Source organism: Pomacea canaliculata, linkage group LG9 (genome assembly GCF_003073045.1).
Source record: "Pomacea canaliculata isolate SZHN2017 linkage group LG9, ASM307304v1, whole genome shotgun sequence".
Lineage (NCBI taxonomy): Eukaryota > Metazoa > Mollusca > Gastropoda > Architaenioglossa > Ampullariidae > Pomacea > Pomacea canaliculata.
The window spans coordinates 8117943-8129504 of NC_037598.1; the positions used below are offsets into that span (position 1 = coordinate 8117943).

At 37.0% G+C, this 11562-nt stretch overlaps 1 protein-coding gene across 1 annotated transcript; it reads left to right on the forward strand.

Annotated features, from left to right (window-relative positions):
* The first annotated feature begins 505 nt into the window (after window positions 1–505).
* On the forward strand, window positions 506–11218 carry LOC112571545 (pyruvate dehydrogenase E1 component subunit beta, mitochondrial-like). The gene is made up of 12 exons (XM_025250589.1): window positions 506–639; window positions 747–815; window positions 2723–2833; window positions 3805–3867; window positions 4314–4349; window positions 4541–4603; window positions 4864–4908; window positions 5424–5601; window positions 5911–6021; window positions 7964–8055; window positions 9220–9361; window positions 9567–11218. Exons 1-12 carry the CDS (start codon window positions 607–609, stop codon window positions 9713–9715), a joined length of 1092 nt encoding a protein of 363 aa, XP_025106374.1. The 5' UTR covers window positions 506–606; the 3' UTR covers window positions 9716–11218.
* The last annotated feature ends 344 nt before the right edge of the window (window positions 11219–11562 follow it).

The following is an 11562-nucleotide window of genomic DNA, read 5'->3' on the forward strand; positions in this document are numbered from 1 at the left end:
GGCGACTAGTCCAAACATTCAAGATGTCATAGCATATCATTCTTCTTTCTTGCGCGACTTTCTTGCACCCATCTTTTAATTTTTAAATTAGGTCTTGGACAGGTCTGCATTACCATCACATGTCATTTGTCAACAATTCGTTCCCGAGTGTAAAACTGCGCTCGCAAACTACGACCGATTGGTAGTATTAACTAAAAACGATTATGCATGAACGATAATGCACAGTAGTGTTATTAAAGGACAAAAGTTAAACACACTCGATCACGAACACATATAAATATATGTCAACGGAGACGAAACTTGGTGAACCAGAAGCAGCACTCGCATGTCTATCATTTGGAAGTTTTCTCTTTCTTCTTCAAGATTCTTCCACGAAGTTTTATCACGAACTTGTAACTATACACGTCGGTGGTTTTATATAACCCCTTGGTAGGTTCCCAATAGCAACGTCGCAGCACGAGCTAATATCCTTTTTTTATATACACGACCTTGGTCGCAGCACGAACTTGTCTGACACGCATCCATGGTCGCAGGGAATTCTATTAAAGGGAGCTTACTGGGGACATCAAATGCTTTTGCCACAGCGGTTACCACACTTGAATCAGAATGGCAGCTTTGTCATATCGCGGGGTACATAAAGTAAGTTTCCATGCATTTTAGTACCCTTTTAAGAACGAAAAGTTTCGATATTTAACTTTAGAGTTGTGGTGGTCTTCCATTATGCTGAAGATTTTTTTCTGTCTTAGTTGGCGCAGTTATCATCATGGAACACAATCAGACGTCAGTTAAGCATTTCCTCACCAAAGATGGTGCAGGTAAGGCCTATGAAAGTGTTTACACGATGTGTCTGCATATGCAAAGTTAGGCAAATAAAATGACTTTTGAAATGCCTCCACGAGCTCTTTTACATAAATCTTCTTAAATTTAGTACATCGATTTGTTTTTTCCAAATAATAAGCAACCTGGAGACGATGACCTTGATAACCTTATTCCTCATGATCTGTTGGTGTTATCTGCTTACCTCCCCTTTAAATGCAGCTCCCCCCCCCCAAAAAAAAAAACCCCACATCGAAAATACACAAAAAAACAACAAAAAACTGTTGATGATTCAGTATTTATCTTTGTAATACTAATATTACAAACGGAAAATTTATATTTTGTATTTAAAAAAATCGCTTGTGCAAGTTACTTCAGTTACCAATACTTCTGCTTTTGAAATAATTTACACAGTAATTTTCTGTCATTACAGAAAGCAATAAATCTTATCTCCACTTGCTGAAGAAAGACATAAAGACAGAGGCCCACCCATTTTACATTCATCCTATCCCAAACTACACATTCTGCTTCAGAAAACTTAAAAAAAATGGGTGCAGTGAACCATCACATGAACCAGGAAGCCAACAAATTGAACCTTAACTAAACATGTATAAAAATAGTTTTAATGGCAGAGCAGTCTCCCAAGGCAAAATAGTTTTCTCATGTGTTATGCATAAAGGTGCATCAGAACAGTGGCTCACTACACACTGTAAACGTTTGCACCTGAAAAAAGGGACTAATAAAAAGGAAAGATGATAAATTTGTATAGCAGCGGTAGATAATGACGTTCATCTTTCACAGTCTGGGTGATAATTGGTCTGCTTGTTTTGAATGAGGGACTACAATTCAGTAGCAATTAAAAATTCAAAATACACTTTTTTAAAATACAAGTTAGTCTCAGTGTAGGCTTATATACTCTGCACACACAATGTTTATATGAGGTGGACAAATTGATCCTATAGATCAGACCTGGGCAAAGGCCGGCCCGCGGGCCGGATTCGGCCCGCCTCCTGTCTCTGACCGGCCCGCCTGCTGGCCTGCCCGCCTGTATATATACTATATATACAGTATTGGGTAAAACTGAGTTAACTATATTAGTCCGGCCCTCTAAAACCATCCCAATTTCTCATGCGGCCCCTTGCGAAAATTAATTGCCCACCCCTGCTATAGATGAATTGGAGCAAACCCAGCATTTTTGCTCTACCTACAGGATCAAATATATATTATTAATAATATGAGCAAATCTTTCTTTATATTCATCATAAGATTCAGTACTATGATATTTTAGACAAGTACCTTAACCTGCAAAAATGATTGCTTTTATGATCCAAAATATAGGAGTACATACTAACAAAACACATGATAAAGCACACAGGAATTTTGCAGGATTTTATGTATGAACGGAACAAGTCAACCTCTTTTGTGAAAAAGCTAGCATTCTCAAAGATATTTTTCTTGAATAAACAAAAGACCTTGTGTTGATTGATTTTCCCCCCAAGTTTTTGTTTCTGTTTCCCCCATATCGATTTAAAACAAATAAAAACCATGATTTTCTAACCTGGTTTTGTAAATTTTAGTTTGCAAATAAAAACTCTAGATTTTCAGTATACAATGAGGACAATGTATCTATCAAATTTTAATTCTGCTAGAAATGGATAAAGATCTCACCTTATTATTTCTCATTCTTTTTTGTGAGCATATGCCCTTCCAGAGCATCGTGCAAGATTTTTTGTGGTTTGTTGTCATCAGCTGTTTTGTCTAAATTGTTGATGTCTATCAGCTTACTGATAAATCTTTAATATAGCATCAGATATTTGTATAGCCTGCATGTCTGTGTTGCCTCACCACATAAAAAAAAAGTAATCACTTTCCATGGATTTTACAGTCTTATGTTTTGCCTCCATAGCAAATGACAGTGAGAGATGCACTTAATTCTGCTATGGATGAGGAGTTGGAAAGAGATGAGAGGGTGTTCATTCTTGGGGAAGAGGTTGCACAGTATGATGGTGCCTACAAGGTGAGAGGTCATACAGTTCATTACTGATTGATTGTCAAATTATCATTATCACTACTTCTACCACCAGTACCACCATACATTCAAAGGAAAAGGCATGGAAGTGACAAGTTGGGCTTAAATGATAGAGACTGACATTTTGAAACATTTCCATTTACAGTTCAGGGTTTCAAATCAACTGTAGTGTCTTTAACACAACTGCGCAAAAATTCTTAAGGGATACCAGGTTTTGTACTGTTTAATGAAAGGAAACAAACTGTGATGTATGTGGCATCATTTGATAAGAAAAGTATTCTCCGTCACACCAGTCTTCTCCATTTTACTCAGCTCTCTCACTGTACCCAGGTTCCAAATTCTATGCCACGATTCCTGGATCCATGATGCCAGTGTTTTGACAACTGCACTTAATAAAATGAAAGTGAATATAAGCATCAAAAAAGGTTGCATGATGTCATTCAACAAAAAACAAAACAAAACAAAACAACCCCCCCCCCCAACATGGCAGCCTTCACGTGTCACCCTAGTGGTGTATTTTAGACAAGATTGTAAGTAAATGATTGCTCTGCAACCCAAAATATTGAGTGGAAACAATTTCCCTTGCCTTTTCACTTAATTCTCTTTATCAAAATAAATCTGTCAGAAGTTTGATGAAAGATTTATTTTCCAAAAAGATTTTGCTCCAGTCCTTCACGCAGTAGATGTGAACAGTGTGCCTCATTTTGGTTTGCCAGGTTGGAATACTGACTGCTGTTAGACCAGTGTTTTATAGAAAATTAAAAAAAGGAAAATTCTCAAAATCTACTGACCAAAATAGTCATAGGCTGAATTCAGTAGAATAGAATATATATCCTTTTTAGATTTAGTGGCTCTTTTTAGATGTTTTTCAGATGCTTCTGGCATTTAGTAGTAATGCTCAGTGTATTAGCTGAGGTGATGTTGAACACAGTGTTTTAGCTATTGTGCATCTGCTTCAGGTGACTCGAGGTCTGTGGAAGAAGTGGGGTGACAAAAGAGTTATTGATACACCCATTACAGAAGTAAGCATAACAGGTTATACTTTTCAAGTTGAAAGCATAATGTATTACATTTGTAAGTATCAGCTGCAGAGTGTGAGTGTGTGTTGTATGGTTAAACTTTATATATGTTACTATTTCTATAACTTAAAGTGAGCATGTATGAATGATACTGAGAAACCCATAAGTTATTATAAGCAGCTTTTGTCACATTCCACTTGACTTATTCTGACTTAAGAACATTCTTTCACAAAATGTATATGCATAGTAAGATATAGCAAATAATAGTTGTCAGAAAACTTAATAATACTTTTCTCCAACCAAAGTCTGGCTCACAGTACTTTATACAACTTAAATATATTTTTACAAATCTAAGAAATGTCTCCAGCAACAATCTCTTCCTTCCACTACAGATGCATATCTGTGCTAAAACATGTTAATCATGAGTGGATCTCTCTTTATTTGTGCAGATGGGATTTGCTGGAATTGCAGTTGGTGCTGCCATGGTATGTGCTAAAGAGACTAACTGGAAACTGAATATTTTGAAAATGGCATTAGTCAGTTTGGTCACTTGTTGTCTTTGTTGCTATTCTTTATGTAGCAATATTAATACTAGTGATGAAAAAGGCATTTATTGTCTTTGCATATCATTGATTCTTTTAATCTGAATACCTTATCCTTGTATGGTTTGTCTCAGGCTGGACTGCGACCCATTTGCGAGTTCATGACTTTCAACTTCTCAATGCAAGCTATTGATCATGTCAGTGCTTTTTAACCTTTGCCCTATTTGGTGACTTTGATGAAACTGCCCTAATATACATTATCTTAACTTGGGTTAACTTGGGTTCTTCAGATCAAAGCCCCTAGCACTGAAATATGATGGTAAAAGAATTATCTTTATTTATTTGAAACAACACAAGCGGTGACAATCCCTTTTAGTTATGTAGAAAATTTTTTTCCCCCTTAATGCAACCTGATGCTATAACCATATCCATTTTCTCTGTGCTTTTGATTGTGCAGGTAATAAACTCTGCAGCCAAGACATTCTATATGTCTGCAGGCACTGTGAGTGGCCATTATTTTCAGTTGTCTGTGGTACAAGAATACATTTTAAGAGCTAATTTATGCTCCAATAATTAGTCATTAAAAATGACACGGTCGACTTTTTCAGATAATATTATCATGTTTATGAAACCACTCAGGATTACAGTCATTACACAAACTGCAAAAATTAAACTGACCAAAAAATGAAACATTTTATTTGATCTGATTTGCTGAGGAGATGAAATATGGTCACACTGACCAGCTGGAATAAGTTACCTTGTTAACTCACGAGACATTTATGATTAACTGTTATAATTTTATTATGCTAACATGTACTGGCCAAAGGTCACATAATGACAATAGTTGCATGTAGGATTGATTGTGTTGAAGATGAAGGTGATTTGTGGGTGTCAAAATTTGTATGGTTTATATTTTGTTAAGGTTATTTGACTATAAACTTTTAAAAGTAAAGAAAGTCTTTAGTCTTAAAAATTGAAAACAAAAATGTGATCATAGTTTTGGTGAACTGTGCTCAGGTGCCTGTTCCCATCGTGTTTCGTGGGCCTAATGGAGCTGCATCAGGAGTGGGAGCACAACACTCACAGTGCTTTGGTGCCTGGTACAGTAGCTGCCCTGGCCTGAAGGTTGTGTCACCTTACTCTGCTGAGGACTGCCGTGGGTTGCTGAAGACTGCAATCAGAGATCCTGATCCAGGTAAGATGACACCCAATACGAAACATCATTTGTTGTAGTTGAAGAACTAAGAGAAGGGATAATATCTATTGTCTCTAATATCAATGTTAACTGTCATCTTGTACTATCAATGACAGCTGTTAAAGTCAGCTGTCATTTATATGCGACATAATTATGCCAATAATTATCAAAATACACTCTGACCATTATGGAATTAAGGGACTTGGAAAAAAAGATACAGACTTATATTTTCAATGATTATCCTTTGTTAGTACATGTTATATTGATCTTTCTATGTCTCCTTAATTTGTTTTTCCTTGCTATGTGCAGTTGTGTGTCTCGAGAATGAAATCTTATATGGTCACACATTTGAAATTCCGGATGAAGCATTAAGCAAAGATTTCGTCATTCCTTTCGGAAAGGCTAAGATTGAAAGAGAAGGTAGGTTATTTCACTTTACCCTCTCACTTTTGAATAACTAGTGTGGAAAAACAGTGGTCTGTTCTTTGGAAAAGAGACTGAAATTTAGAGTGTGTGCTTACACTTATCAGTTCATAGGTCAGATTATAAACAAGAAATTTAGATTCAGTAGGAATTAGAATATTAGATGTGGAGTATGTGCAGGATCTTATAAATGATCTTCACTGTGCTAATCAAGTGATGAATAAGTCACCATTTCATGCTGCTTTGCTAGCTAAAGGATCTACAACCATGCAAAGTATTTGGGTTTTTTCTTCATACTGTACCGGACAACATGAGTATGTGGAGTTCACTGAACTAGCTCCTAGTCTGACATATGCGTGCTGATGGTCAGGGACAAACTGTTGGGAACAGACATTTTGGCTTGTTAAGATGCACATTCTTTAGCTATGGAGAAAGACAAGAATGTATGATAAATGGACATAAATGCTTCGTCCCCCTACAGCAAGTAACAAGTTCTTTTCTGCATCCCTGCACCTGCTGAGAGACTGGGTGTATGTGTTCCCAACAGCTCGAACCTTCTTCTCTTCTACCCCCTCCACACCCTGTCTCTCAGGGCCTTACTATGTCAACCTGTACCACTACATTTTTTCTGGGTATGGGGCTTAAAGTGATGGATAATTAGGCAGCAATAGGTTCTAATGTTCAGCCAGTTAGTGGTGAGCCTTTCTTATTTTCTATGCCATGGCTTCCCTTTGGTGTTGTGCTTGTCATATTCTACCTCCCTCCTATCCCTGTTGACCAGCTAGGCAAGTTGGTGCATTCATTGTCACATATGCAGCATGTGTTAGTGGCTTTTGACTTGCATGTCAGTTTCTGCTTCTTGTTACCAAAAACTTTTCTGATACATTTCCTTCTGCCCATAAAGAGTTGGACCTGGATGCAAATGCTGTTGTTCATTTAAAACGTATATGACACATTAGGTCCTTGCCTTTAATATCCCCTTGCTGTGACATAACCTTAATTCTGGCATGGCATAAAACTCCAACAATCAACCAACTAACCTTGACTTCTTAAACTCCCCTGCCATTGAGCCCTTGTCTCAAGCCCCTGTTACACTAATTACTTGGAAGACCTGCATTTTGATAGTAGATGCCTTGGCTGCTTGAGTTTCAGAGATTCATACCTGTCTTCTGACCTTACTTGACTGCATTAAGGCAGTGGTCTGACGTTCTGATTTTTTGTTTGCCAGGTTTTATTGCAGCTCACACTAATTCTCTTGATTCAATCTGGAGCATGTTGGCAGTTCAACATATTTCCCACAGCATCTTTCATCTGACTTACCCTGTTTCATCTTCTCAAGAATGGTTGAAATCTTAAAACTTTCTGCTTAAAGAGCAGTAGCCTCTTTCAGACAACCATGCCCTCCACCTCTTGTTCTCCATGGTCATGTTAACTGGTACAGTACAAAGAAGAGTTACTATTTTTGGTAGCAAAATTTCTTTCTTTCATGACTTACCTATTGATATGAAAGCTAGTTCCCTCCTGCCTTCTGTGGATCTCTTCACAGTTTCAACTGGAGAGATGAACACTGGCTAGGCAGAGTGGGATTGGGGAAGTTGGATGAGTTTTTATGCTTTTTGTTGACTGGCCAGTTCCGACCAATTGGGAGCAGACAGCTGGAATTTAGGTAGCCAGTAGGGTGGACTCCGCATGGTAATTGCCATCGTGTAAGAGCTCAAAGAAAGACATTTTACTGCTACAAGTTTGTAATTTTTTTGAGCAGTAGTTGTCTTGAGAAAGAGCAAACCTGCAGAAAAGGTGAATAAGCTTGTCTAAGTGTCTTGCACTTTCACATGCACTTTTATGCCTCTCTGCATTCTTGGGAGCCTCATTCAGGTGGCATATGGAAGAGCACACAGGTTGATGTTCTGTTTTCTTTAGATGGCAGCTGTTTTTGCAGGTTCCCACATCACTTTAGTTGCTCATTCAATTGCTGTGGGCAAGTGTCTGGATGCTGCCAAAGAGCTAGCTGGGAAAGGCATTGAGTGTGAGGTAAGCCACAGAATGCTACAAGAAATTTAGTTAGAAAAAAACTAGTTTTTATCCAGGAAAGATTCGTATTCTTGAATGTTACAATCATCAAGACAGTAGTTTTTCTTTTTTTTTTTCCCTTTCTTTCATACTCTTTATGTTGAACTTATTAGCATTCTAAAGCAGTCTTATTTTTAAGAAGTTGCCAATTTTTGCATTTGTTCAACTCTCAAATAAAATGGTTGCCATCTTGACACCGATTTTGTTTTTAATGATATTCTGGCACATTTAGGACAATTAATTTATAATCATTGAAATGTAGTAAGAATTTTTTCCATCTCTGAAGTGTTTTTCATTTGGGTGACTTAGAGATCTTGGACTTTGCATGTGGTGTGTTATTTTCTTTCACGTCTTGACAATGCATCAAAATAAAAAAATAGCCAGGTGTACCACATTTATTCTTGCCTTGACAATTTACTTGTTTGTAGTTTAGAATAAGGTTATTTTCAAACTTTTAAATAACTGATTATGCTTTAAAGCTTTAATTCAAGGTTTTTAACAATTTTGTAATATAAAGTGGCAATTCAGTTTGGATTGCAGTGTTGATTGTACATAATCATAAATCATACTACACATGCCCATTCTTCCTGAGGCATTTGTGATTTGTAATCTGCTGCTTTCTTGTCTTTACCTACTTTTACTGTTTTATTATCTAGAGTTATCTCTATGTTTTTCAGGTCTGTGTTTTTTTCTGATTCTTCAACTTTAATAATCACTCATTGCAAAAAGAAACCCAGGGATTGTGATGTTTCTCACCTTGGCCCTGTCGCATAACTGTAATAACTGCAGATGCTTTAGAAAATTAAATACAGATTATCGACAGAAGTAACATGCTTTTATATATGCCAGTGTTTTTGCCAGTGGGTTGGTCAGTGGTGAGTAGTGTTTGGTGTGATGATGGCAGTGTTGCTGTGGGTTGTAATGTACAAAATGTACTTTATTGGCCAGTCAATGGTATATGAGGGTTTTATGGTTATTTTACTTTGTAAACACCATGAGCTACCCATTATGTGGAAGCATGTGCATGATAAATGATCATTATTAATTAGGTCTGAGATCTGAGATTATTCTTTAACAGAAGAAATGGTGTGTACACATCTGTAAGTGATGCTTTTTATGAAACAGGTTGTGAACCTTCGTTCACTGCGTCCACTGGATGAAGAAACAATCATTAAATCAGTGGTGAAGACAAACCACTTGGTGACTGTAGAAGGAGGCTGGCCTCAGTGTGGCATTGGTGCAGAGGTCTGTGCACGAGTCATGGAAAGTGAGTTCTTTTTTGTTCTTGTTTACCAGAAATGTACCACAGAAAGCAAGTAAAGAATTGCCTGCTGGATTGGGCTGTTGTCTGTACATTTTGATTCTCGTGTTCTGTAACCTGTGATTTTGCTAGATTTGGACACTCTTAACTTCAGCTACACTCTTCCATATGTCAGTGTGTTCTTGATCACTTTTCTTTCTGGGATTTCTAGGTGCAGCATTCAACTACCTTGATGCCCCTGTCCTACGCGTGACCGGTGCTGATGTTCCCATGCCATATGCCAAATCACTGGAAGAACGAGCATTGCCTCAAGTCTTCAATATCATCACTGCTGTGAAGAAATCGCTCAATCTTCCTTGACCTTATGTGCTTATAGCTGATAAATAGTGGCTGGCAGGCAGCCGATAAGGTAGATGAAAATCATAACCATCTTTTGAGTACAGGTATCAGAATCTTGAGTGCATGACATGCATGGGGTTTCCTTTGTACTACCATGTGTGGAGAAAGAATAAAAACAGCATTTAAAAAAACTATGCATGTTATATCACTGTAAATTTCCTGCAGTCGAAGTGAGGCAAAACATGCAAAATTAAAATAGCTCAATTACTGAAGCCACATTAACCACTAGAAATTGTTATTTTGTGCTTAAAAATATTTTTTCCCTAATACTCACTTTTATTTGCTGGTAACAGTAGACACTAGCACTTGTTTGTCAATGAAACTTCTGGGAGAGTTTTCTGATTTAAAAACTTCTTTAGCTTGATGCATTGTGTATTGTACAGAGCTGGTTCATAGCAATCTAATTAAGTACATTTTGCTTAATCATGATTGAGAACAATTAACAACACAATCAGTGTAATGCTACACCACAAAGCACAAGATGCAAATCATGGTTTATCCAAGTTTCATACATGGAATCCCATTTTTGAAATTATGTGTTACAGGTTGTTTTTGTTCACTTTGTTGTTACACTGTTCTTGGATATGAATGATCTGATGCTTTGGGAAGCTGATATGTGTTCAGTGTGCATGGTTAACAGATAAGAACATGAATCAACATGCCAGACTGTCTTAGAAAGTAAAGAAATTTGTTTTATATGATTATGCAATGATTGATATTTGGAAAAGTTTCAGGATACTTCCTGTTATGAAGAAAATCTTTGTCATTTGAAACAGCAGGCAAGCTCAAACTAGAGAAGTGCTTTAGATTGCTGATTCATCTTGCCAGTGAAATGCTCCAAGGAATATAGCAGCTCCATAACATATGTATAGGGCTAATTTAAAAAAACTAGTGTTGATTCTTCAGGTAGAAAAGCATCTTTTTTTCTTGTCATGTTTTACCCATGGCAAACTGATACAAGAAATGTTTAAATCTATTAAACCATCTTGAATGGAAAGATTGAGGTGACAGGTTCTAGTTCGCTCTCTGGAACTGAAGGAAATAGTTTGCATAAAAGCTTTTAGTCAAAGCTGAACTTTAATAAACACAGTGACTTTGGGTGAATGGATGAAGCTGGGGCCTTAGTTTGATATTTGAAGTAAAGCACATTTTTTTTTCTGAGTTGCCTGCTTGTTTGTGGGGTATTTTTGAAGAGAGGGGTAATTATGTATTTTTTGGGAGAGAAGTTCCTACTGTTTTGAGTGCAAGTGGAATAATTTGTGAAATAGTTAACTTTTGTATATTTTTGTCATCTGATGTACTGTTTCAGTGGATAAAAATACTCCAACAGTAGTGCTTGTGTAGAGTTTTCTCTTCATTTGATTTAGTCAGCCTTCCTGAACATTTTTATTGGTAACTTCTTACAGATTGGATGCAAGAGTTATAGTCCAATTTAAAAGAAAAATAAAGCACATTTGAGATTTCCAGGTGCTGGTGATGTATGATGGAGATGACTGTCGAGTGAAATGACAAATGTGCTTAACAAGCTAGTATTGTCACAGTGACGTTTACCACAAGCATAGTGACAATGTTGGCTTGTTTTGCACAAAGGAAGCAACACTATCTGGTACTTAGCCTATGTACATTACCTGTAATCCATATTCTGCATTTGCAGCAGGTAAACCACATCATGCCTTAATTGGGTTACTATAGACTGCTTGCCATGAGCATTTTGCCTTTTAGCTGCTTTCGCTACAGAAAAAGACTAATATAGCCCACTTAAGAAAGTCATTTAAGTGAGTCTTTTCAGATGACTGTGTAGACACAAT

What these genes read in the sequence shown, in the direction of transcription:
- LOC112571545 (XM_025250589.1), top strand. Translation starts at nt 607, where the DNA reads ATGGCAGCTTTGTCATATCGCGGGGTACATAAA. An exon ending in TCTATATGTCTGCAGGCACT is followed by an intron (nt 4,909 to 5,423) that starts GTGAGTGGCCAT and finishes AACTGTGCTCAG; the next exon opens with GTGCCTGTTCCCATCGTGTT. An exon ending in AATCAGAGATCCTGATCCAG is followed by an intron (nt 5,602 to 5,910) that starts GTAAGATGACAC and finishes TGCTATGTGCAG; the next exon opens with TTGTGTGTCTCGAGAATGAA.